Here is a 27,598-nt window from a genome sequence, read left to right on the forward strand (position 1 = left end):
TAAAAAAAAGCCTATAGAGGCAATTTCTCTACCACCCTATTGGTTTTGTTTCTATAGGACTTTTCCACAAGGGCTGTACTGCTGCTGCATATGTTGACCCTGTTCTTGACTAAAGGGGCTTTCTGTCTGAATGCTTTGACAAAGGTGCTAAAATGGCAAACCTAAACATTCACTTAAATATACCCCAGTCAACCAACCGCACACACATTGGAGAAAAAACAGCTGCCTACTAGAAATGACCAAAAAAATGTATTTTTGAGCTTTTAATATGAAAAATGTACTATGCGTTGGTAAGGGAGCAGATAGCAAGGACCCTTGAACTGCTGCCTGTAAAATAAGGCATTTTGTTAAGAAAGAAAAATTGCAGCTGGGCTGATGACTCATGAACTGAATCTTAAGACTCATCCAATTTGAAATGACAGATATTAAGCAATGAAGAATGGTTGCTTACAGTGTTAAGTAAATAATTCAGTCACACCCTTAATGTCACTCAAAGAAGTGTAATAATATTAATGTACTCGTGCTAGAAACTTGCATTCTGGGCATTTATCACTTTACTTCCTCCCATTTCTATCAGCACTTGGCACAGTTCCTAGCTGATACGGGCAGTGAATTATTCTACACTGGCACTGCCCACTAGAGCTAATACAAGCTATTCCTCAGATGTTAGCCTCTTCCACTAGACTGCGCCAGAGTCTTCTCCCCCTTACTGATTTTTACACCAGGGTATTGTTTGCATTCCAGGAACCCTAACCATGCACAGTGCAGATATAGACTAAGTTTGCAGCTGCTGTGGAGTTATTCCCAATTTACACCAATATAAGAGGTGAATAAGCATTGTGTGTACCTGACACTTTAATGGACATCACAAGAATACATCTTATCCCAATTCAGGGAACTCCGAGCAGAACTAAACAGAAGGTTGATACTTTTGGACAATTATTTTTGAAAAAGTTTCCTAGTGTCTGAATCATCATTCCCACTGTGTGACAGTCAGAAAGTGAATTATGGCCTTAAGCATACTACAAAGTCAGCTATTCTCAGACAGGTTCTTAACAGATACAGTGTTATTCTGCCACTCCAAGAATAAATTATCCTCCATTTTGGCTCCCCTACACACCAGGGATATTTTAAAATAAATTTGTGTATACTTATTTTTCCAAAGAGTTTTGGAAATATCTGCAATCTTTGGGAAAATTGAGTTTTACATAAGCAGTGAAGCAAGGCTTAGGGTGCATTGCTATCTGGGACAGGACCAACCCTCAGTTACATGGAGGTGAGATTAAACGTCAGAGGTGCAAGGGGCTGAATCACACAGTGATAGTTCTTTTTCTACCCAGAAAACAAAGATAGTAAAATATTTCTTTTCCTCCCACCCACCACTGTGTATCAGTGGGATCAGGGACCATTCTGGAGTTTTGAATCTCATCAGCTCCACAAAAGCAGAGTTCTGAACCCAAAGGCAGGATTTTCTGTTTAGATTTCAACTGAAGGTGGCATCAGATGTTAATCCAATCAGAGCCACTAGGACACTGTTTAGGCTGGCAGTGAGCAACAATAAAGAAACAAAGACACTTTTAGAAGAGCAGTGTTTCCCAACCTGGAGGTGCCAGAGAAAAGAATCACAGTGTAGGTGAAGAAAGCTGCAGTTGCCCAGCTCTATCTTCTCCACCTGAAACATGCTGACCCTTCTGCAGATAAGGTAGAAGGTGGCTCCTTGGAAGCTTCTCCCCTTCTCCTGTGGCTGTTAAAATGACTGGTTGCAAGAGCAGCTCACATGTTGGTGGCTGCAGGCTGAAGTAGCAGCCTTCCAGCCCAAGCTTCTCTACTCCATCCCCAGATGAGCACAGCCAGCATTGTGTTGAGAGAGGGAATGGGGATCCGTCATCAGAAAAAGGTTTAGGGGGCGGGAGAGCAGTGGGAAGGGCGAGAGGAAAGCACGTAGAAAAGGAAAAAGGAACAAAGAAGAGTGAGAAAATGGACAGAATAAAGGAGAGAGGACAGCACGTGTTTCAAGATTTAGGGCAAGAGGGACATGAGGGCACCAGCCTGTCTATCCCATCCCAACATGAGGGCAGGGGACTGGACTCGATGACCTCTCGAGGTCCCTTCCAGTTCTAGAATCTATGAACACGCTAAAAAAAAGCGAGGTTGGGAACCACTGTATTAGGGCAATGGGAGGGAGAGTGCACAAACAGGCTGTACTTGATGCTAATTTGGCTAACACTGGTTGGGAAGAGGACTCTGTAAAGGGCTTTTTACTTGTAAATCAGAATGTTAACCCCAAAGGCCTATAAAATCAGCCCTCTCCACTTCCCGCATTTGCTCTGCCAGCCTTGCAGTGATCTGATGCTGTGCGATGAATGAAGTTCAGCAATCATTCCTGACGCTGATTAAATCAGATTCTGGCCTCAAAATCTGCTGTCTGGAGAATCCTGGCTTGGTTCTTTTTAAAACTGCCACTACTGTTTTAGCAGGAATTGGACAACCATTTCCCTCCCTAGCCCTACATGACCAGCCAACACCACCCTTCCCCACCAGCACAGTGCAGTGGATCCCCCTACAATCAGGGAAACTAGGACTCAGGTGTTGCCTCCTGGCTTCCCCCCACCTCACCCTATGGCCTCGAGGAGAAACTGGAGAGGAACCAACCAGAGACCCCAGCCAGCTGGAGCTGCTGGGCTAAAGCATCCAAGCAGGAGCCTGGGCCAGTCAGAGAACTTCCTACAGTTCTGACTGGACAGTCTCTGCTCTGCGCTGATTGGCTATTTGCTCCAACTCTTCCTCTCCCTATTCTCCCTAATTGCTTCACTTCTCCCCTGCCCCCAACACCCCTCTTTTCTCCAGCATCCCCTCACCCCTCCCTTTTCTTTCCATGTAGTTTATCCTAACTAAAAGCCTCTAAAAAAGTGCATTATGAAACTAACATGCTATTTGCTGCCATCACACTCTGCTGGGGTGTTCTACCCCTTCCCCCACCTGTGGGCGTCTTGTAAGCTCTATGGGGCAGGGACCAGCAGAAGACTGTGTTTATACAGTGCCTAGCACAATGGGGCCCCATTCTTGGCTGGTCCTTAAGCGCTATTCCGACAAACATGATTAATAACAGTCAGTTCTATTAAAAATCTCTCCATGCCAGCAGGCGTACACAACTAGGGATCCAGTAGATGTAATTCCCATCTCATTTTCTAGCACCTCCGCTCCCCATCTTATCAAGATTGCAGTGATACAGATACAGCTAGAGCTAACAGGGAAGGCACACACTAGTTAGAACAAAAATATACAGGGTTCTCAATCTTCATACCTCCTGAGCCTTATCAGTAGCTGGGGTCAGGAAGAAATTTCCACCTAGTACAGCCCTGCATTAGAGCAGAGATGGGCAAACTATGGTCTTGGGCCACATCTGGCTCTCCAGATGTTTTAATCCAGCCCTTGAGCTCCCACTGGGAAGTGGGATCTGGGGCTTGCCCCACTCCAGCCAGAGAGCGTGGTCGGGGTCTTGGCCCACTCCACACGGCTCCCAGAAGCAACAGCACATCCCACCTCTGGCTCCTACACAACGGGGCAGCCAGGGGCTCCGCATGCTGTCCCCATCCCAAGCAGTGGGGTGCCTGCGCACAGGGGAGCATGCAGATCCACCCGGCAGTGCCTCCGCATAGGAGCCGGAGTAGGGACATGCTGCTGTTTCTGGAGCTGCTTGAGGTAAGTGCCCTCCAACCCCCTTCCGTGCTCCAACCCTGATCCCCCTCCTGCTCTCCGAACCCCTGGGTCCCAGCCCGAAGCACCCTCCTGCACCCCAAACTCCTCATTCTTAGCCCCACCCCAGAGCCCACACACCCCCGCCGGAGCCCTCATGCCCTCCTGCACCCCAGCCCCCAAATTTGTGAGCATTCATGGCCCACCATACAATTTTCACACCCAGATGTGGCCCTCAGGCCAAAAAGTTTGCCCTGCATTAGAGGGCTTTATGATTTCCTCTGAGGCATCCAGCTTTAGCTACTGTCATACAAATAATGGGCTAGCTGGAGTACTGGCTTATTCCAATACTGCAGTTCTTATGAGTAAACTGTTAGATTATGTTGCTTCCTTGAACACAAAATGGTTAGAGGTCAAAATAATGCATCCAAAAGGCATAAGGATTAAATCTAATTTAATACAATTATTTTGAGTTACAAAAAATATCAAGAGGCTGCTGGGTTAAGAACATGGAAGGTAATGAAACGGTGACGTTAAACCCTTGACCATTCAGCATGATGCAGGAGGGTTCCTTTCTGAGGCTTTCACTCACTCACTCCTGGCTTTGTTCACTCAGCTTCTCTTGGATACAGTTATCCATGCTTCTTCCTTTGGCGAGGTTACCAGCTCATATTTGGTCTCCATGACCTGCCCTTTCACAGGATGCAGATATAATTTCCTTACCAACATACTCAGCAGCACTGTAGCCACCATATAGGCAAACCTAGGGGGGAAGAATTATAAAAGAAGTCAATGAGATGAATTCTGCAGTCATGTTTGATACAGTCTGCCAAGGTTGGTGTTCAATAGTTGACAAATTTAAGAGGAACAAGCTGTTCCTTCCTATCCCTGCATCCACATATACACATAACTGTTTCTTTATCTCACCTCATCTCCGGGCACTCCTGACTTCCCGAAAAGCCCAGCAGGGAAAAGTTTTTCATTGCGGATTCATCATTGAATCTGTCTGGATCAAATCTGTAAGACAAAACAGAGACTGATTCCTTCCTGGCTATGCATGCATGTGTGTGCGCACATCTGTACACATAAGGGGCAGAGACTAATGAAATCCTAAAACTCAGGAACCCACTATTTTGCTATCAGCATCAATCGAATGCCTTCTCCCTCCTACATCATGCAGGTTGCGAAGAGCACATGCAATCTAATTTCTCTCTCCTTTCCTTCCCCACTGCTTATATGAAGATTTCCAATTCTTCTTGCCCCTCACCCTCCACTTCAAGCAGCTGGCATGTGTGTGGGGGAAGCTGATGATTCATTAGAACGAGAAGAACTTGTTTAAGCACTGGGTTGATGAAAGCTTTAAGGGAACTACTGGTTTAATTAAAATGAAATTCCCATAATCAAATAACCAACAGGAGACTAATAAAATGCCAGGCAGCTTAAAACATGAGCTGTGATATTATAGAAAATATGCAATTAGATGACTTTAAGGCAATTCTCTCTCACCGTGTATTAGATCCTTTCCATTACACTTCAAACCTTTGGCTCCCTGCCTGTGCCTATGAACTACAGCTCTGATCCTACTCTGATTAAAGTCAAAAGGAGCTTTCCCATTGACCTTCAGTGGCAGCAGGAATGGGCTCCACATTCGTATCCTAATTAAAACTGGCAAATTACAGATGGTATAACAAGAAGGGAAACACGGTCATTTAAAAAAAAAAACTGTTGAAAGCAGACGTTAACCCACACTATATTAGGACTGGACTGTGGCTAAACCTGCTCAGGTGGGCAAAAGGAGAGCACACAAAAAACCCTCCTCCCCCAAGTCAGGCACAATCTCAGCCCTTGATCTACTGGCAGGCGGTGACTGGGTGTGTGTTGTGCTGACTGTGGGCCATGGACCTGTTCTCCAGCTTCCTCTCCAGCCAGTGCTCCCTTGCCGAACTAATGACAGTGCAGCTATCATTCTGATGTATGATCCCCTAGTGCTCCTGGAGGCATCAGCTAGCATGATGCTGATAGGGCAGAAGGCGTCTCCATCCTCCCTCTTCCCCTGAAGCAAAGGTTATGGTTATAAGAGAAAGAATAGAGCCCTTTGAGCAATTTTTTCTCCCACAAGCGCCACTGTCTGTTTTCTCAGACTAGAATCACTGACCCTCATTCCTTCCTGCCTAAGCTATGTCAAACCAGTGTTAAAAACTGCCACCTGGAGGCCAAAGCAAGCTACAGCATTTCCTTTTGCCCTCTAGAGTTCTAATTTTCAGGATCCTTTTTGTTTTCATGGGTGGAAATAATGAGGTAGAGTTTCCTTCCCCTTAAAAAACAAAAATATTTGACTGACATTTCCTCCCGTGAGCCATTGTTTTATAGTAATGAACAGTGATTTCAAATCCATTCCCCTTGTAGCAAACCTGAAAAATAGTCCCACAGCATTTGCCAAAGGAGGGCTGTGAATAACCAGAAAAACTGTTGTTGTACTCCTTAATATACAACAAATATGTAGCCTGCAATATCACATTTGGAGTTACCCAAAACCCTGTCCTTGGAGACAATCAAGAGACCACGACAAATCTTAGCAGGGAGTTCCTTCCACCTCTCTCCTCGACAGGCTACTTAAGGAAGGTTTGACAGCCTACCCATAGGGACATAGAGGCAAAATCCAAAAGAAAAAATGAACAAACTGTAATAAAGTTTTTGGTATCCCATACTTATAGGGTGAGGCCCAAGCTGAACTGTCCTGAAGCACCACACCCAGAGCGTAAAGCACAAGAGTCTGAAATGAAAAGAAAAAACACATCTGAGTCAGTGTAGAATACATAACAGGGATAAAGTTACCACTAGACAGTAACCATTAGACAGCCCTTATGGAAGAGTTCTATATAGAACATAATGGAAAAGGACACACCATTCAGTTGGAGGTTTTGAGACCATCACATCACATTTAATAGCATATCCTATCTCTAATACCTTTAATTTTTAAGCTATCATTTTCTATTCAATTGCTATAGGTCTTTAGTTAGAGCAACTTTAATTGGACCCTGTTGGTCTCTATAAAGTGTGCGGAATCAAGCCACTAAGTTCATATCCAGATCCAAACTTCCAGGGTGTTCATACCCAGAGTTCAAATTTAGCCCATATTGAGACAGAAGCCAGTCACAAGTTCAGATACAGATTCAAACTTCACTAAAATTCTGGGGATGTTGGCCAGGGATCTGGTTAAATCCCGTATCTAGTACACAAGACAAAACCTGTTTCACACATGATCTCCTCATTCCTCCCACAACTAGTCAGGCACAAATGATACAAAGTATGTTAAAGATTAGGACTGAGCCCATCACTAGCATAAATTCAAGCCATCACTTTCATCTGTGCAAGGAACCTACTCAAGACCATATTGAAATTAAAACAGAGCATGTGTGTCAGGGAGCAGTTTAATGTAAGCAAAGGGGAGCCTGCACCATCGTTGTCAGCTCTGCTCAATCCAACCAAGTACAGAGAGAGAGAGAGAGAAATGAGACCCAAACACTCAAAAAGCAGCACTGCCTTGTAAATGTCAACCTTATACGGCTTCCAAATGTCCTTAATCACAATCCCAGGGCCCTTTAGTTTTTCATTTTTTTTCCAGTGCCTCTGTTGTAAACTCTTCAGAACAGGTATGTCACAATCTACAGGCCAAGTTCTGCTCTGTTTATGTGAGTCAGTCCCACTGGACCAAATCACACCTGATGCAAGCTGATGCGACTCAACTGAAATAAATGGAACTGCAACAGATTTTGTTCTGGTCAGTGAGTAAGGCAAGCAGCATCTGCCAATAAAATTAGGATTTTATAATTTAAGGGCGCAGTTCTGCCACCCTTGCCCATAGTTAGTAGTACCTTAGGGCCTGATCCACAGTCCTTCTCCCACTGGTTTCTATGGGCTTTGCATCAGTCGCTTACTTTGCAAGTAAGTCCCACTGGAATCAGTGGACTGCATGCAGAGTAAAGTCTCTCTCTGTATCTGTAAAGGTGACAGTATCAGACCCTACTTGGTGGAATGATGACAGAAACTTGGTGGAGTGATGACAATCAATGGGACACCAATACCAGGGGACCTAATATATAGGCCATGCTTGTGGAGGCATGGCGCCATATGTGAAAGAAAGCAGAGTCAAATATAATAAACATCTTAAATGAATCAAACAGTACAGAATCTCTATGGATAGAAATTATGCTTGAATAATAAGAGGATAGCTGTAGAAATATATACCAGCTACCTGACCAGGATAGTGATGGTGATTGTGAAATGCTCAGGGAGATGAGAGAGACTATCAAAACTGAAACTCAATAATAATGGGGGATTTCAGCTATCCCCATATTGACTGAGTACATGCCACCTCAGGACAGGATGCAGAAATAAAGTTTCTAGATACCATTAATGACTGCTTTTTGGAGCAACTAGTCCTGGAACCCAAAAGGGGAGAGACAATTCTTGATTTAGTCCTAAGTGGAACACAGGATGTGGTCCAAGAGATGAATATAGCTGAACCGTTTGGCAATAGCAACCATAATGTACATGAGCATGGGGGAGAATACCAAAGAAGTCCACCACCGTAGTATTTAACTTTAGAAAGAGGAACTACACAAAAATGAGGAAGCTAGTTAAATGGACATTAAAAGGAACAGTCACAAGAGTGAAAAGCCTGCAAGGAAACTTTTTAAAAACACCATAATAAAGGCTCAAACTAAATGTATATCCCACATTAATATGAATAGTAAGACCACCAAAATAATGCCACCAGACGAAACACAATAAAAGAAGTGGTTAAAGTAAAAAAGGCGGCCTCTTTCTCTCCTGCTGATAATAGCTCACCTTAACTGATCACTCTCCTTATAGTGTGTATGGTAACACCCATTGTTTCATGTTCTCTGTGTGTGTGTATATATCTATATCTATATATATCTATATCTATATCTGTATCTATCTTCCTACTGTATTTTCCACTACATGCATCTGATGAAGTGGGTCTGTAGCCCACGAAAGCTTATGCTCAAATAAATTTGTTAGTCTCTAAGGTGCCACAAGTACTCCTCTACAATTTGTTGTGTAAGACTCAACAAGGCTTTTGGAAAGAGAAATCATGTTCACCAATCCATTAGAATTCTTTGAGGGGGTCAAAAAACACGCGGACATGGGTGATCCAGTGGGACAGTGTACTTGGACCTGCAGAAAGCCTTTGGCAAGGTCTCTCAAAGCTCTTAAGCAAAGTAAGCAGTCATGGGGAAAGAGGGAAGATTCTCACATGGATCAGTACCTGGTTAAAAGATAGGAAACAAAGGCTAGGAATAAATGGTCACTTTTCAAAATGGAGAGAAGTAAATAGTGGTGTCCCCCAGGGCTTTCTACTGGGATCAGTGCTGTTCATCATATTCATAAATGATCTGGAAAAAAGTGTAAACAATGAAGTGCATGGTTTGCAGACGATACTGGTAACTATCTTGAGTAATTTTCTAAGTCCAAAACAGACTGAAGAGTTACAAAAGGTTCTTGGAAAGCGAGGTGACTGGGCAACAAAATGGCAGATGAATTTCAATGTTGATAAATGCAAAGTAATGCACATTGGAAAATAATCCCAAGTACACATACAAAATTATGGTCTCTAAATTAGCTATAACAACTCAAGAAAGATCTTGGAGTCATTGTGGATAGTTCTCTGAAAATATCTGCTCAGTGTGCAGTGGCAGATCTAACAGAATATTAGGAACCATTAGGAAAGGAAGAGATAAGAGAGAAAAAATCATAATGCCACTACATAAATCTACAGTATGTGCATGCCTTGAATACTGCATGCAGTTCTGGTCACTCAATCTCAAAAGAGATATATTAGAGCTGGAAAAGGTACCAAGAAGGGCAAAAAAAAAAATGGTTAAGGGTATGGAATAGCTTCCATACGAACAGAGATTAAATGACTGGAACTATTCAACTTAGAAAAGAGCCAACTAAGAGGGGGCATGATAGAGGTTTATAAAATCGTGAATAGTGTGGTGAAAGTGAATAAGGAAGTGCTATTTATTCCTTCACATAACAAGAATCAAGGGTCACCCAATGAAATTAATACACAGTAGGTTAAAAACAAAAAGAAGTATTACTTCACACAATGCACAGTCAACTTGTGGAAATCTTTGCCGGGGATGTTGTGAAGATCAAAAGTATAATTGGGTTAAAAAAAAAGAACTAGATAAGATTATGGAGGATAGGTCCACTAATGGCTATTAACCAAGATAGTCACAGATGCAACCCCTTGCTCTGGGTGTCCATAAACCTCTGACTGCCAGATCTAGGACTGGATGACAGGGGATGGATCCACTTGATGACTGCCATGTTTTGTTCATTTCCTTTTAAGCATCTGGCCACTGTCAGACAGGACAGTGGACTGGATGGACTATTGGTCTGACTCAATATGGGCATTCTTATGTTCTTAAATTAGGATCTTCTGTGCACAACTTAGCCCAGAAACAGACACCTCAGCAGAAGGAGTCCATGGAAGGGCATTATAATAAACCACTCAGGGTTCTAGAATAGCCTCTTCACAGAGGAAAGGGGTAGAGCACCTTTTAGGCTCCAAGATAAACTGCACAAATATCAAAGACAGACTGTCCTCTTGGAGTAAGCTGTGCTAGAGAAATAATCGGGCTTTGACAGTAAACGGGCGCAGTGCTCCCCTTCTCCACCATAATGGGAACTTCAGAATCACAAAGAACAAAGCCAACGAAGAGGAGAGGGCGAGTTTGAGCTCCCAGCTCCGTCCTACCTCTTTGGGGATAATATGCTGGTCAATTCTTCCCTCCAGTTCCTGCAGCCGTGCAGCAATTGGCGTAAGCTTTGCTGTCCGCACTGTCTCACACAGGACCTGCCGGCAATACCTGCAACCAGAAGTCTGTGCCAATAAAACTTCTTCTGAGACAAGCAAGTGTATGTTTCTGTGGTATCAGGAATGGCTGTTCTGCATGAGGCTGCCCTAGACTTGCTGACCCTCTGCATTTGGGATCACAGCTCCTCTCACAGAGCTGCTTCCAGGACACACTCAGTGCGGAGTCTTGAAACATTTGCAGATGAAGCAAGAGGGTTTTTATGGGCGGTTATAAAAATAATCTATCTGTTCGGCGGCCAGCTGACAGCAGCTAGACAACAAATGTCATCAAGGAGAGACTAGGAAGCTCTCTCTCCAGTGTTCCACTGCTCCATAGGGCCCTACAAAAGCTATAGCAGGGGACTGCAGAGGTATGCTGCATCAGTGGCTGGAGAGAGAGAGACTCTCTGAGGTTTGTTTAAGGCATCTAGCACTGTGGCATCCAAGCGCTGAGGGACATGCTTTAGGGACACTGGCAACACTCCTTGTTGAAGGCGCAGCGCACTGTGCCCAGTCCCCAACCACCACCTCAGGTCATGTCCCCACTGCTCCCAATCATATCTACTTTGGAGGGCCTTAAAACTGTTAATCCTCTGCACCTTGGTCCCAACTCAGTAAAGCACTTAAGTGCTGAAAAAGGGTAAGGACTGTGTTGTACTGCACCTCACATAAGAGGGCCCACTCCTGATTAGGCACTACTGCAACACAAACACCACCTACATTACTATTATTAGTAAGGCTGAAACTAAGAGGTTCTACAGAAATTTAACATGGTACTAGTGAAATTATCTAAAAACCTACACAATTGAATAGAGTCTAACATGGTTTTTTTGAACTATCTGGTAGAATCCTACACCAGGGATATAATTCTCCGTTGCTTTCTATAGGGTGGTTCTAACACCTACAGAAAAGGTCTCTCTCCTATTCTCTCCTCTTGGACTTTTCCAAAGGAGTACATAGCCATCAACAACAGTCACCAGCCAAGTATACCCCCTTTGTTCCTGTTCAAAGGAGTGGCAAGACATGGTTCAGAGCATAGCTTCCGAGCCCACCACAAGGCATCTTGTCATGGGGTCCAATCCAGCTCCAAATGAAGTCAAGGGAAATGCTCCCATTGGACTCCAAGCAAACTCTACCTGGGCTTCTGATGGGCATGCTCCCTGAATCACTGGACACACTGGTCAGTGTTGCTGCTCTCCCTCCTTTCACCAGCATGGAGAGGAGTCAGCCTTTAGCACACAGGATCACAATGACATCTTATTTAGCTTCTCCCACTCTTAACGTGGACCCACCTGAGCTGCTCAATTTTCTCATGCGTAAGTGGGCCCTTTCCGAGAACTCGGTCCACCTCCTTGTAGAGGTTCTGCTGGACTTCTTCTGATGTTGTCAGGAAATAGACTGCCCAGGTGCACACTAAGAAAGGAACAAGGAGAGTGCTGGCTCAGCAAATCCATCTCCTCATTTAAGGGGGACAAAACAACTCCTGTCTTCCTGCTCTCTGTCTCTGCAATGTTACTCTTCTAATGCAGTGAAGAAGCATTAGGGAGACACACGAGATGCAAATGTGAAAGGATAACATCTGTAGGAACTATAAAATGTAGCTGTATAGAATTTACCCAGTAGACCATATCGATTCTATACTGAATAACAGGACAGAGTCTGAATGATGCTATCCAGGGATACTACAATCTGGAATCCCTTTTCCTGTCCTGGTGACAGGAAACTTGGGAAATACTGGAAAATGATCAAACCAAGTGGATTAAGAAGGAAATGGTCATTTAATAGGCTTGGGGTGCTGCAGCCTCACAGCTCCACGATCAGCACAGAAGAGAACAGACAGTCCTAAGAAGGGTCAACCACTCCATACTGCTGCTCCTCCCACAATCCCCAGAGCATAGCTCCTACAACAGTCATACTGCCTGCACACAGGCCAGCACTCAGGGTAATCGGAGAATTTAGACCATCAGGCTAGATTTAACTAAAGAGTCCTGAGTAGTAAGTCTACCAAAAAGTGAGGCTCCAACACACGTGAAGAACACAGCCAAAACCTCCCCTCCTGCAGGTGGGTAACAGGAGAGTGGACAGTGCTGGCCAGGAAATGGATGTTACTCAGCAGTTGGGGATTCACTGATTTAGCACTTTCCCTCAATGGAGCTCTTACAGCCCCCTGGTGGAGCTTTGATGGGAAGGTGGCAGCAATATTGTCACTTGCCCCCCTTTTCTCTCTGTGCACAAGAGGGATTCAGGTGGCACAAGGGCTGTATAACAACTCCCTGTACCATGGGGCTGGATCTGGTCTTTTGTGTATCTAGCAATAGACTTTTATGATACACTATCTAGGCAGACTTATCCAATAAAATTATCAGAAAGATAGACAGCTCTAATATGAAATAAGACCATGTCAGGTAGTGTTTCCAAGCTGCAAGAAGCAAGAGTGAGCAGGCATTTTGCCATTTTCTACTCTTGGGGTTGTACGGGGGGTCCCATCACAAAATTAAACAGACAAAACACTGGTAGAGAGAGTTCCCTGTATCACTGACATTCTCTTTATGTGAGCTTTGCTACTTGACTTTCACTATCCTTCAACATCTTGGTTAAGTGCTACATTTGGACGGTTGTATTCGGGATTCCAGATAAGTGGATGACTTTGGGCCTGTTAATCCTGCAGATTTAGTTTAGAAAAGTTCCCCAACATAGTAAGAATTTGTGCAGCTAAAAGGTTTCCATTTGGTTCTTATTTCTGTTTCCTTTTCTCATAATCCTTATATGAAAGCAAGTAACTTCAAAAAAAAAAAAAAAAAAGTCAATAGCATACATGCTGTAGGGAAACATGAAACAGCCAGTCAAACATCAGATTGCTCTAAATCTTCCAAGAGCAACACAGTTTATTTCAAGGGATGATCATTTTGGGCTGCTTCCCTTTGATACAATTTCATCTAATTTAACATCACTGGATGGGCTTAGAGTCCAAGTGAAGAACAGCAGCAGGAAATTCTAAGACTCACTACATGACATGGAGAGCTGTCTAACAGCTTGGCTTCAATCCACTAAAACCCATTAACTAGAAAGGTGCACCAACAGGGCACCTGGACAACGCTGGAAAAATACCTGCCTGAATAAATTTCTAGTATAAGAGAAAAGGAAAGGGAAATTTTGTTTTTGCTTTACATGAAAATAAATTTCATCTTGCCATGCTTTTTAAAGAAAAACCCATAGATTAGTCCCCTTATCTCTGTTACAGAGTTGAAAGCTGCCTGTGTTCTCTACTTACGATTAGCCGTGATTACACACCCCGCCAGAGAGAATATCATTGTGTCTTCCAGGATCTATGAAACAAAAGCTGGTTCAGGGGTATGGAGTCAGAAAAAACATTAAAGAATTTAATGACAAATCACATCGTCCATTCCACCACACTAAATCACTTAACTCAAGATAGCAAGAAATCTAGCATGGAAGGATAGGACTGATCTCTCTCTATAGTGCTTCCCCTGGAAGGGTATTGGGATTCCCTCCAAGACCTTTTCCACTTGGCTTATCCAGAACGTCTTGTCCAGTTTTGGGAGAACACTTTATCCAGTCCTCTGGAATTCAAAAAACTCAGTGAAAATCTGGACTTGTCCCTGAGGTTTCTTTATTGGAATTTCATAAAGCTATAATTGAGGTGATCAGGCTCAGCTGTAGGGGTTGGTTAGGGTGCACCACAACTCCAACACACACAATTAATTATATACATACTCTAAAAGAGTCCAACACATGCATTATATTCTGCATTCTATATGCAATGCTTTATGAGTGGTTTACTCATTTTGAAAATCAATCCTTGTATAGATTATAACTTGTTCATGCACTACAAAGTGTGCTAGTAAGCAAAGCTGCAACTGCAAGAGTACCACACATTACTCTTCTTCTTACTATTTCTTAATCTAATAGCTACATATTAGTTACAAAGCCACTTGTGAATTCATGCTTTGTCCACTGTTAACCTCTGTTTCCTTACTTCTGTTTTTTTCATAGTTAATGCAAGGCTTAAAACAGGTACTTAAGCAAAGAAAGATTCTTAATACTAAATACCCATCCAGTTCATAGAATAATAAAGCAGCAAAACAGAAAGTAACCAAAAATATAACATTTAAAGATTGGAAGATGAAAATAAATGCACATTATACTCTAGTGAGGAATCTGGACTGAATGAGATGCAAAACAGACAATCAAATGCTAAGATGTAATTAACAATTGATCTAGTGAAACTCCATTAGCATGTAATGGTACGTCCACAATAGCTGTACATACCTGCTTGTCACTCAGGCTACCTTGCAGTAAGGAGTCTATGAAGACGTGTCGGTTGAAGCTCCTGCCCCGCCGCTCCTTTGTGACTTTCTTTAAGACGGATTCCATCTCCATCAGAGCTTCAAGCACACAAATAAATCATTATTTTAAAAGCTGGTCACCTCCAAAAGCAGCAGAGGACTCTTTTAGAATCCATCTTCCCAAATAGCCTTTTAGGCAAACTGTCCATCCTGTGTCCATTGACAGAAGACGACTCTGTATGGAGCAGGAACGCCCACAGGATTCAGGGGGCCTGGGGCAAACCAATTTTGGGGGCCCTTTCCATAAAAAAAGTTGCAATACTATAGAATACTATATTCTTCGGGGGGCCCCTGTGGGGCCTGGGGCAAATTGCCCCACTCCCCACCTGGGCTGCCTTGGTATGGAGCATGTTACTTAGTGTCAATTTGCAAGAAGTTTACTGTTATTTAACCTAAAAATGTGTGAGTCAAACAGAGAGATCTCACAGAATAAGCCAAGACACATAAATGGTACAGCTCAGATCACGAGAGCAAGTTCAAATAACATTCAGGGTTTAACAAATCACTCCACAAAACATTCTTATACTTCACTCAGATCTCACAGCCTATGTAGTCTATAGAGTTATTGCTACTAATCATTCACATTGTTGTAGCACCTTGATAAACATAAGGGCCCTATTGTGTGAGGGATTATACAAACATATAGTAAGAGACAGTCTCCCTCCTGAAGAAATTGTCCAGATAGAAAAGACAAATGGTGGGGAAAGGGAAGTATTTATTATCCCCATTTTATAGATGGGGAACTGAGACACAGAGAGATTAAATAACTTGCCCAAGGTCACCCAAGAAGTCTGTGGCAGACCTAGGAATGGAATCTAGATTTTTCAAGTCCCAGACCAGTGCCTTCAGGACAAGACCTCTTTCCTCTCACATGCTGTCTGGGGACCCCAGCAGGACTTGTGCACAAAATAAAGGAGATGAGTTTGCTCTTGTGTCATACTGCTATAAAACTGGTGTAATACTAATGAAGGCAATTCTGGATATACATCAATTTGACAGAGCAGAATTTGGCCTAATGTTCTTAAACACAAAGCACAAGTGCAAGAATGGGAACACTCTGTTTTTGTGGGTTTAAATGAAGTCCTTAATATTACTTTAATATTTTAATAATAAAGAGAGACAAAACAGCACAAAAATAAAATAATCTGATATGGCAGCATATGAAGTTGCCATGAGAGAACCAAATGCATAACTGAAAATAGTAAGCTGTACTGGGAATACCAATGTACAGCACGGAAGGCATTGGTTAAAGCCACAATTCAGAACTGCTACATTCTGCTTCATGGCTAACTAAGGAAGAATGGTCTTGTAGTTAAGTCACTAAACAGGGACTCAGGAAATCCGAGTCCAGTTTCCGGCTCTGCTACAAGCTTCCTGTATGACCTTGGGCAAGTCACTTAACCTCTCTGGGCCTTGTCTGTAAAATAGAGATGACAAAAATTCACTGCACAGGAAAATCGATAATGTATGCAAGGTAATCAGATACTATGGTGATAAATTCCACAGAAAAGCCAATACATAAATAAATACGGGCAAATCAAACACCTTCATATGGTAGTTACCTCAAACACAGTAACCACAGGTGTGTGAATGAGCTGATACGGGGAGTTGGGGGGCGTGGAAAAACAACTTACCATCTTCATATAGCTTTTTCCTGGTCATACTTTTGTCAAGTGACCCATCCAAGAAACCCTTTCCAATTTCTGCCCAGATCTGAAAGAGATACAGATGAATTCCATTACCCTCCAAGCCACAGGTTGCTGGCAGCTCTGCCTAACTTTATCATGACACATGCACAAAAAAAATCAAGACTTCCCCTTCCCTATAGGAACAGAAAATTGGTCTTGTTTTAAGTGCGGGCACAATCACATGTGCTGCTGTGTCTGTGAGGCTGTTTGCAAAGTGCTGCTGGAACTGAGCTGATGCAGTCCTGGGGATTAATTACAACTGAAAAAATGATTTATATCCTGAGTGGGAGAAGGAAGGTCCTTTACTTTTACGACACTGATTGGGATCTGTAAGGCTCAGTTGGCAGCCCAAGTCTAAGTGACTGGAGTTAAGAGGAAGAGCTTTTGGTCAGACTGTAAAATTTTTTGGTTCTGTAAACAAGCATTTAATTCCAGTGACTATTGAACATCTCGGAGAAAGGATATCTTTGTTAAAGATTCAACACCCCTGTCATTCTAGGTGAGGTTCAAAAGCTCACAATGTACATTCCAGAGACACCTCAGGGATTCCTCTAGCACAGAGACTCTCAAACTGTGGTCTGCGGACCACCAGTGGTCTATGAGCTCCATTCAGGTGGTCTGCAGATAGCTCCCTCTAAGGTGTGTGCCTGGGCAGCCGCACACAAGAGAATGAAGGGCCACTCACTTAATTAGTGGACCCTGGAGAAGACACACAAGTAAGGTGAGGTGGCAGCCTGGGGAGTAATAGGGGGTAGGTGGGAGGGGACAGTGGAGTGAGAAGAGGGGGTGGGGGTGGGGAATCTGGGACTAGCAAGGCTGCCGTGGCCAGAGAAAGAGGCGACTTCCCCCAACTCCAGGACTGCGGTGAGAGATGGGCCTCCATCCCAGCCTCAGCTCAGGGGCTGCCACGGCGGGGCGGAGACCTCCCCTCCTTTCCAGCCCCATCGCAGGTGTTGCTGTGGCAGGGGAGAGAGGGTACATCCATCGCATTAGAAAGGTAAGACTACTGATATTAAAATATGCGTTGTGTGCTTTTATTTGTAGAACAAAAAAACCTTAATTATTATAAAGGTTTTTTTTTAATATAGCACTTTTATCCAAAGTGCTTTACAATAGTTAGCCAATGGAACAAACAACAACATTTGGAAAGATCATTAAGTGGTCCACCGAGACCCTCAGCAATTTTTAAGTAATCTGCGAAAAAAATTGAGAACCACTGCTCTAGCAAAACCTGGGACAACGAGACTTAACATTCCTAATATTTATAAAGAGTATAAAAAATCCTCTGTATGCCTCATTTATCCACAAGTAATCAAAAAAGGTTACAAACCCAAATTTATAAAAAAGCCTTTGCAGATAATCTTTAAGAGGCCTTTATCTTATCTTGCAGAACCACTGGGTTCCTGCTTTTTTCCGTTCCACCCTTGAATCCTTATCTTTGGAGCCATCAGCATTCTGACTGAAGGCTGGAACTCACATGATGGGTCTCAGAGATTGCTTCTGAGAGAAAAGTGTGAAACTATGGCCTCAATTTACAGAATTGCCAAGCACCCACAGCTCCCATTGACTTCAGCTAGAGTGGTACTCAGCACCTCTTAAAATTAGTTCCCATATGTCCGCTTCCTGGAGGCTGAACCTACTTCTATTAGCAAAGACTTCCAAGCCATGGTGTCCCAAGGCACAAAGACACCAGGGCCACAAATTCAATCTACTTATTCTGCATGTTAGAGTAGCATCCTACCGTAGGTCACATCATATTTTTACTCTTGATTTTAGAAAGGTCCATAAAGGATCCAAGATATGCTGGTCAAAGGGAGATGGCACAACATCCAAGATTCAAAGTAACTGTGGTCCATTTACTTATAGAAACTAAATAGCATTTACTCCATTTAAACCTTTACAAAGGGATTGCCATTCATTCCCAATTTCAGCTCAGTATTGGGCCTCTTGATCACAAAGTACCAGTCTTACATAATTACCCTTGCAGGTAGCGTGATGGTTCTGTAAGTGTGGATGGCAGCCTCTGCTTGGACTAACTGTGGTCACCTCAGATGTTCTCTTTATTCACAACACTGAGGGTTTAAGAAGGGACCAGAAATCAAAGATTTGGGATGGGATTTTTGTAAGAGTTTGAGTTAAGCACTCAAACGCCATCAGATTTCAAAGACATTTGCACACACCCAGTTCCTGTAGGTGCTTTAGAAAACTCCAGCCTTACAAAAATTAACATATACTTATGAGCTTATGGCCAAATAAATCTGTTAGCCTTTAAGGTGCCACCGGACTCCTCATTGTTTTTGCATATATTTATTAGCTATTTCTTTATGCTGACTAAAGGTAATTGGGACAAAATAGTGGAGAAATCACCTGTTTGGGAGACCCTACCAACCTGAATATCCAAGGTTTTGTACTCCTTGCTCCAGCGTTTTGTAACTCTTGCTGAACTATGCAGTGATTGAGTCTAATGCCATCAACCTGGAAAATTGACAGGATCTAGGAGAACATTCCTGGCTCTTTCCGAGACTTACCGCATCATGGTTCCTGCGAAATCGAATTACTTCTCGGTCATCTTCAAAGCTACTGCCCATTGCTGTCTGTGTGACAGACTTCATGGCAAAGCCTAGCATGTGTTGGCAAAGGGGCACATGTTGAGACTCAGGAAAGGACAGCCATTTTGCTAGCAACTCTTCAGACAGCTAAAAGAAAGGAGATCAGAAAGCTACAATAATCTCCTCGACCTACCACTTCACCCCATTGTTCTCTAGAAACACACCTTAAAGAGAAAGTATTCTCATCCAGCTCTTAACAGTCCAGACACTGGATATGGCTCATACATAACCCCTTCTTGCAGGTTTTATTATTAATTATGATTATTATTATTATTATTAACTTAAAGAACAATAAACCCCAGCCTTAGGTTCCTGCTAAGGTTGGCTGTTCCTAGCGTTTTTCCCCATAGGATCCCTGAGAGCCTGCTCCCTCTACCACAAAGGAATGCTCAAACCATTTAGTACTCATGGGTTGGAGCTAACAGGACTCACTATATTTGGCTGCCAGGGTATGTCATCAGAAGAGCTCTGCATCCAAGTACAATCCCAACATCTGGAATCCTGCCCTGCTCCCACCCTCTGGAGATATACCTAGAACTCGGACACTACAGCATTTTTAGTTGTATCTAATGTCTTGAAATAAACGTAACCAAACCCTGTCCTTCCTTCTAAATGTATTGAGCTAATGCAAACAAAAGCATATTCATTCTGTATTTATACAGTCAGATGGATACTATCACCACCATTATATTTCTTTGTGAAACTTGCTATCCAATATTGTTGCAAGTAATAGACAACGACACCTGGAATATGGAGGGGAAAAGCATTTCTTTCACTTTGTTTACTTTGTGCATCTGACATCAATTTATACAACATCAGTTCCATTGACTCCTCTGTCTTAATACAGAAAATAAAGTGCTTCATCCATGTGTCTGTCCCTTCACAGTGTGCATGAGTGCCAGCGATCTGTTCTGGTGGGGATGCTAGACCTGCTCAAGAGTGTGTGCCAATCAAGTGATTTATCCCGTTGCCCATTCCCAGCTTCTGGCAAAATTTTGTGCAATAATCTCAAATTTACCAATCTCAGACCAGGAATATGTAATATGCAAAGTGGAAATTATATTTTTGAGGACTTTGAGGGAGAGAGCAAAAATAAATAAATAAAAATCAGACTTATAATGGAAAGCTACCACCTCTCCATAATAATAATAGAAGAAATAAAAGTTCAGAAGTTAGAATATTGAGATTTTAAAACATTCTCAAAATTAGCACATGGTTCTGGTTCCAGAACCAGCCTTCCCTCTCTGCTCCTTTACCCCAACCTCTATCCCCATTAATCTCTCCACTAAAAGGCCACAAATTGCTGTTCTCTCCGGGAAAATGTTACAAGCTGTCCTGCAAACTGCAAGCCTTGAAATCAAGGAATTCACCTTCTGGATGACAGCAAAATTACTCTGCAGGGACTTGGTCACACCGTTTTCATACAGCTTTTTCCTCAGGTGACTCTCCCCCGCATCCCCACTGAGTCCAGACTGGTACCTCAACAGGGACTTTAGCATCATTTCAAACGGATCCGCTGAAACAAACCAACAACAAAAAGTCTGAAATATCATCAGTCAAAACAGATTTGTGGGGGGAAGAAATGGGAAATTTAGAGAATCTTCTAGGATTTCCTCATTTTGCCCTTGATGTCCTCCCTGCTCAAAGGCTTCCAAAAGTAGGGCAACCTATCCTTTTGAATAAGGACAATGAACATAGTCGGTGCTGCTCCTAAGCTGATAGCAATACAAGGCATTTCCTCCTTCCAGGAATGGTCTCCACAGAGCTCAAAACCTCTCTTGTTCCATGAAATCTGGGACCTAGAACTCGCATGCCTAGGAGTGTCTCCTTGCAGTGCAGTGCCGCCATGCTATATAAACAGTCAACTGGCTCTTCTCGCCATTTTTATGAGAACTGCAGCAATAAGTTATAACTCGTTAAAGGTCCCTGGCTGATAATGTCATTAACTTGGTACAGCATCAGATGACACTACAACCCGACCCCAATGCAATTAGTTAGCAGCCTGGATCACTCACAATCTGTTTACATCTTACTTCATGGATACAACATTGCTGTTCTACTGCTCCACAAGCTCATCTTAGAATCAATTATTTCATGGGATGGAGGCCCAGAGAAAGGCATGGAAACAGTGCTGCAGGTTCCCTTTTTTCTACTGCTCTGTGGCCTCGCTTTACCCACTAGCATTGCAGACATGCACACAATATTTCAGTCAATGTGAAGGAGCTGGGGGATGTGCACTACCTTCAACAATCGTGTCAGGATATAATACGGGGAGATCTACTTCCAGAATCTTTTACTTTCGGCTATAACATTGTATCTCATACAATCCCTAAAGTGCCACATCAGTGAGCTCTTATTGCACTACTGTTACTAACACCTACTGCCCATCTGCAGAGGAGTGCCAAGTCTCTTATGGAAAACAGTGTCATGTTAAATTATACAGACCCCCTTTCACCTTCTGTAGCAGTGGAATTTGCCATGGATCATGATCTGGAATCCAAGCTTTCATTTCAAAGGGAAACAAAGGTCCTGACCCTTATGATAGTAAAGGAAACATTTCAATTGTAAACAGAGTGCAAACTGAGACAGTGATGTCTGGCTGAGTCTCCAGAGAGCCTGAAAATTTTGCTCAGTGTGTGAACTGCATCCATTCATCTCAGTAAGTTGGTAACTTTGAAACCTAATGACGACAATTTAAACATGACCATGGGTAGCTAGCCAGCTGCTGATCCAACCAATGTGCTTATTCCTACTGACTCAAAACACCTGCCACACCGACCTTAGTGCCAAAAGCCCCACTTCTCTCCTACCCTGCTGCCAAAACACCCAGCAGGACATTTCCCTCTTGACAATTTTTATGAATCCATTGTTTTTTCAATACAGATTTTTGCTACACAAAGAAAAATAAAATATACAGGACTTCTTAAAATAAGCTAAATTTAATATCTGCACTAATTGTATTATCAATTTTCAAATATAATTTAATAAAAAAAATTTATGCAATGCACTGTCAACCTCTGGAACTCCTGGCCAGAGGGTGTTGTGAAGGCCAATACCATCACGGGGTTCAAAAGGGAGCTAGAAAGACACATGGAAGGAAAGTCCATCAACCGCTATTAGCCAGGATGGGCTGGAAAGGTGTTGCTAGCCTCTGTTTGCCAGAAGCTGGGATTGGGTGACAGGGCATGGATCATTTGATGATAACCTGTCTGTTCATTCCCTTTGGGGCACCTGCCATTGGCCACTGTCAGAGGACAGGATACTGGGCTTGATGGACCTTTGAGCTGACCCAGTATGGCTGTTCTTATGTTTAAAAATCATCCCTTTTAAAATTAATTTGAAACTACCACAGAATCTGTCCTGCTGTCTTAGAGTGCAAGAAACTTCAGAGGCCTTGATGCAGAATATAAACCAAGCTTCCCAATGAGTACATGGGGACTTGGCTATATTTGCCTTTTTAATTCATTCATGTCACCAAAGTCTAGTGCTTAGAAGAATTCTATTTTCACAAAGAAATAGAATTCAGTGAGATCATCGAGCCCCATGCTGTGTTCTTCTCTTCCCTACAGTACAACCCACACTACTTTGTCCAATCTATTTTTAAGTGACCCAAAGTGAAGGAGTTTCCATTTTCACTGGGGAGACAGTGTAACAGAGCTCACAGTTGAAGTTTTCCTACATTTTCCCTGGCAGGACTCCCTATCGAGGTGAGAGGTGGGGTAGATTATTCACCATGACCATTCTGGCTTTGGGCTCTCTGTTTAATGAGGGCTGGTTTGTGATGTGGATACTTGCACACTGGGAAGTGGACACAGATCACCAAACTCATTTTATAAAGACCACTGGATGGTTACAATATTTTGTCACTTAAATGCAATCTCTATAAGCAGTAGGGACTCAAGCTCACACCACTCATTCAGTTTAAAGCTGAATCTCATTGCTTTAAATACCGTGAATGAAATGCTACCTCCCTCAAAGTCGATGGCAAAATCCTCATTTACTTCAGCGGAGCTAGGATTTAACCCTAGGTAAAAGTGAACAGAGAAACGAATCTGAGAGAAAGCAAATTAAACTTACATGTCCTGTTGGGGTTAATGTGTTGTTTCAGGAGATCAATGGACCCCATGCTGACCACAAGGCGTCTTCCAAACCAGAAAGAGACAACAGGGCCATACTTCTCATGCAGATTCACCAGGAACTCATGCAGGCTGCCACTGTTTACGATGTCTGGCAAGTTCCCATCTCTGAGGGAAGAGTAACAGGAATAAAAAACAGTTATATGAACAGTGTCAGCAACAAAGGTCAAATAAAATGAATGGGAAGGAGGAAGCCACTTACTTTTCATCTGTTGGAGTCATCCCTGGAATACCTGAAGCTTGTCTAGAAGCCTAAGAGGAAAAAAAATGATGCTCAGAGTTCTGCATCAGCCTCAGAAGATTCACATTTTAGCATCTATTGGCTTGTTGCTTCAAGCTTTTCATAGCAGTTTAAAAGACCAGTTTGCAGGCTTATAACCTTTCATCGAATTAATAATTTTGTAACAGGACAAAATGTTCAACACCCCCCCCCCACACGTCTCTCACTCCCTTAAATAGTCCCATACACATACAAATTAGCGGATCTTCAGAGATTTGCGCTCTTCCTGTGTATTAAGGTGAGCTAATCGAAAATCATATTTAACTCAATGCCAATAGCATTTTTTGAACATGGACACCAGAGTGTTGACTCAACAGCTTGTCACTTGCCCCTCCAAAGTGATGGTAGGTTTTTAGGATCATAGTTTTATCAATTTTAGGATTGTTAAAAACAGTGAGAGAGAATCCTTTTTTTTAAAATCTGAAAAAATGTTTTTTGAGAATACCTTCCATCACCAAAAACTTTTTGTCTATAATAGCTTCTATTATCAGGCAACCTGCAGAAACACTGTAGTGCTCTCTGCAGCCGCTTTTAACACCATTCCTAGTGCAATCTCAACATTGTCAAGAACCCCTCCCCCATACAGTTCTGTTATAAACTCAAAACACTGGCACTAAGAAAAACCAGCAGTTTGCTTAAGCATCTCATTAATAAACTGAGAAAAAAAGATCAGCGCTTGTCAAAGAAGTGATGCCACATTTGCAGTGAAAAACCCTATTTTGTTTAGCTATCAACAAGGGAGAGGTAAAAAAAAAAAAAGCTATTAAAATGTGTCAGTGCATCATTTGAAAGAAAAATAAATTCCAAAACAGGGCAAGATACATCCCTTGGCTCCAATCCTGCAAAAATTTACACAGGTGCTTAACCAGCATGTGTGTAGTCCCACTGATTTAAATAGGATCATTTATCTACTCAAAGAAAAGCACCTGCAGGATCAAGGTCTACCATTGACGTTTTACCCACAGGGTCTTGGATCCTGCAGTGGAGACGTGAATGACGGTCTGCCCAAGAAGACTTCATTGCAAGGTGCTAAAGCACTTACTGGGAGAAGGGAATCACTATCCAGAAGAGTGCTCTGCAGAAATATTTATGAGATCTAAATTATACTAATTTTCCAAACTTCCATAGACTGTAGGTCTTAAGATCTATTGCAGTGGACACAAAGGTATTGCCTACGTCAGGATTAAAGTCATGCTAGTCACAGCACTACCATCCTCAATCCCATCAGCACAGTAGAAACCACCTGCATTGAGGGACTCAGTTATAGTTAAAAAAAAAAGGGGGGGGGGCTAAACATGGTTCAGTCTTGCAAGCCAAGAGCAGATCTTGTTTTCATCATGTCCCCAAGGCACTGTACAGCCCCTGACCTTGTAATACTTAAGCATGTATAAAACTTTACTCACACATGTGAGTAAGTGTTTTCAGGATTGGAGCTTTAAGTCCCTCAAAGTTCATGATTTGGGGACAGGATTCAGTCCTGTTTTAATACCATTGGGAACTTCCATACCATAACTAGATCTCCTGACACAGATGATTTTATTGCATTCAGATACTATCCTGCTGGGGAAACAGGCAGATGGACACAGCTCACGACAGGGCACATTTCCATGCAGCAGCAAGCTGTCTGTGATCAGCATATGCCCCAGCCTGTCTCACCTCCCTGACTCTGAACGGTTTGCTCCAGCAACTTTCTCCTTACTGCAGCACCTGAAGTGAGCACCAAGGGGTGATGGACACAGACCCAGCAACAATAACTCATTGACTGATTAAAGGTGCAACCAGGTGGCCAGGGATACAGGTTCAGCACCACCTCACTCCAGCTGCTGTGCCAGCGTATGACAGACTCTGCCTCTGCCTCGCATGGCATGAAGCTAGCTACTAACAACGGGCAGGGAGGGCTGAGCCTGGGAGAGCCCTGGACATGGTGCAGCTGCCCCCACATCCAGACAAGATATTGGGGGCAGGCCAGTGAAGGGCAGTTCAGGAAGGATGGAGATGGTGCACCTCATTGGGAGGGAGGGGATTCGGCCAGTTGCCCTGCCCCACGTCAGTCACCAGGCACAGGTAGGACATGGCCCCTCAACCCCACGCAATTACTAGACAGACAGAGCATGGTCCCTCCTCCTCCCCTACCCCACAGGTTACTGGGTAAAGGGTAGAGCCCACCCCACCCCTATTCCTGTGGCAGTTCCCAGGTTGGAGTAGAGCACGGCCGGGCCCCGCCCCCCCGGTGGCAGTTACCGGGTACGGGTAGAGCACGGCCCCGCCCCCCCCGTGGCAGTTACCGGGTACGGGTAGAGCACGGCCCCGCCCCCGTGTCAGTTACCGGGTACGGGTAGAGCACGGCCCCGCCCCCCCCGTGGCAGTTACCGGGTACGGGTAGAGCACGGCCCCCCCCCGTGGCAGTTACTGGGTACGGGTAGAGCACGGCCCGGCCCCGCCCCCCCCGTGGCAGTTACCGGTACGTGTAGAGCCCGGCCCCGCCCCCGTGGCAGTTACCGGGTACAAGTAGAGCACGGCCCCCACCAGGATGAGCAGGAAGGTAACGGCGAAGATCGCGAAGTCCAGCATGGCCCAGGCCGCGCGCGCCGCTCCAGGGGCTCTCCACGTCCCCGCACAGGTCGATTGGCAGCTAGGCGGCCTGGCCGCACAGCCCAGAGCAATCGAGCCCGGCGTGGTGCTCCCCCCGAGGCTCCTCCCCCAACAGCACGGGCCGGACACGGCGCGCGCTGAGAGCCGCAGAGCCCGAGGGGAGGGGCCGGTAGCCCCGCCCTCCACCGGGCAGAGGTCAGGGGCAGGGCTGCTCGGTGCCTTCCGCCCTGCTCAGCGGCGCCTTACACCCGCCTGCGCCGGTGCCGCCCCCCACCCCCCGGCGGCGGCGGCGGCGGCTGGTGTCTAACTCCACCCTGCGGCGGGTACCTGGGCCACTGGCAGCAGCAAGTCAGGAGCTTCTGCGCCCGCGACCCCGCCTGGGGAGTAGGGTGACCGGACAGCAAGTGTGAGACATCGGGCTTGTCCCTGTGAAATCAGGACACCTGGTCACCCCTGGAGGCGGGGCTGCTCTGTGCGGGGTACTGCCCGGACAAGCCATCAGCCAGACTCCGCTGCCCCACCGGGCTAGCGCCGCGGCCTGTGCAGAGCCAGGGGGCAGCTTGTGCCCTCCCCCGAGCGCTGTCCTGTCTCTGGGCGTGGTGCCTGCTGATGGCCGCCCAGAGCTGGCCTGGGCCAGTGGCCCGAGCAGAGAGTCTGTGCCTGCTCTGCAGTGCCTCCCTCTCGGGAGACCCCCCCCCCCCGAGGGCTTCCAGTGCTGCCTGTTCCTTCGCGCTGTGCCCAGACAACCAGCAGCACCTTCCCTTTGCACACCAAGGCTGGTGCTTCTCAAAGCTGCTGCCGGTGTTTGGGTGCCCAATTCCTGATCATTTAAATAGGAATGGGTTTGCCCAGATCCCTTGGGCAGTTTTGAAAAATCCCAGCTTAAATGCCTGTGTCTGAACTAGGGTGTAAACTCATGGCAGCTGCCTCTCTCTCTCCTGAGCACAGACAGGGTGTGCTGCCCTGTGCACTTCCTAATGGTATAGATCAGTCTTGGATGCTGTAGCGAAGAGAACATAGTGGTTACATTTTAAGCAGATGTATCAAACAATGTGCTGTAGAGTGTGTGTGTGTACTGGGCAGGGAGACTAGTGCACTAGGTGGAAGGGCTGCCTGGACCATGAGGCACAGCTGGATTTCTGGTATAGACAGTGTTGCATTGGGACTGGGGCCCTACTAGGTCATATGTAGAATGGGACAAGAGACTGGTATACTGAGAAATAATGCTGCAGTGTTTAGTGTTCAGAGAAATTCATAGGGCTGAACACAGGCTGATAGAAATGGGAGTGTAAATCATGTGTCACACAGCAGGCATAAGTTAGTCACAGCCTGAAGGTTATT

The 27,598-nt window shown here is 44.4% G+C and overlaps 1 protein-coding gene across 4 annotated transcripts; it reads right to left on the reverse strand.

Moving 5' to 3' along the window:
• Positions 1-4,133: 4,133 nt before the first annotated feature.
• Positions 4,134-26,324, reverse strand: LOC115660011 (cytochrome P450 20A1). Of its 4 annotated transcripts, none has more exons than XM_030580911.1 (13): positions 26,192-26,324; positions 23,588-23,637; positions 23,327-23,493; positions 20,620-20,765; positions 19,169-19,336; positions 16,587-16,665; positions 14,876-14,991; positions 13,857-13,911; positions 11,878-11,998; positions 10,487-10,598; positions 6,405-6,469; positions 4,624-4,713; positions 4,134-4,459 (listed from the first exon to the last, which is right to left on the reverse strand). In XM_030580911.1, the coding sequence occupies exons 1-13, from the start codon at positions 26,234-26,236 to the stop codon at positions 4,309-4,311; spliced, it is 1,365 nt and encodes a 454-aa protein (XP_030436771.1). In that variant the 5' UTR covers positions 26,237-26,324; the 3' UTR covers positions 4,134-4,308. The 4 variants fall into 4 exon arrangements, with proteins under 4 accessions (XP_030436771.1, XP_030436770.1, XP_030436772.1 ...); XM_030580910.1 differs by having other exon boundaries at positions 26,165-26,324; XM_030580912.1 differs by lacking the exon at positions 26,192-26,324 and adding an exon at positions 26,125-26,144.
• Between the last annotated feature and the right edge of the window lie 1,274 nt (positions 26,325-27,598).

This window comes from Gopherus evgoodei, chromosome 11, assembly GCF_007399415.2.
Source record: "Gopherus evgoodei ecotype Sinaloan lineage chromosome 11, rGopEvg1_v1.p, whole genome shotgun sequence".
Lineage (NCBI taxonomy): Eukaryota > Metazoa > Chordata > Testudines > Testudinidae > Gopherus > Gopherus evgoodei.

Excerpts from the sequence above, each read along its gene's own strand:
- LOC115660011 (XM_030580910.1), bottom strand. The coding sequence starts at position 26,236 with ATGCTGGACTTCGCGATCTTCGCCGTTACCTTCCTGCTCATCCTGGTG. Across the intron at positions 14,992-16,586 it reads GAAAAAGCTATATGAAGATG|CTCTGATGGAGATGGAATCC; the intron begins GTAAGTTGTTTT and ends GTGTGCTTGAAG. Across the intron at positions 11,999-13,856 it reads GTGTGTAATCACGGCTAATC|TGTGCACCTGGGCAGTCTAT; the intron begins GTAAGTAGAGAA and ends TTCCTTTCTTAG.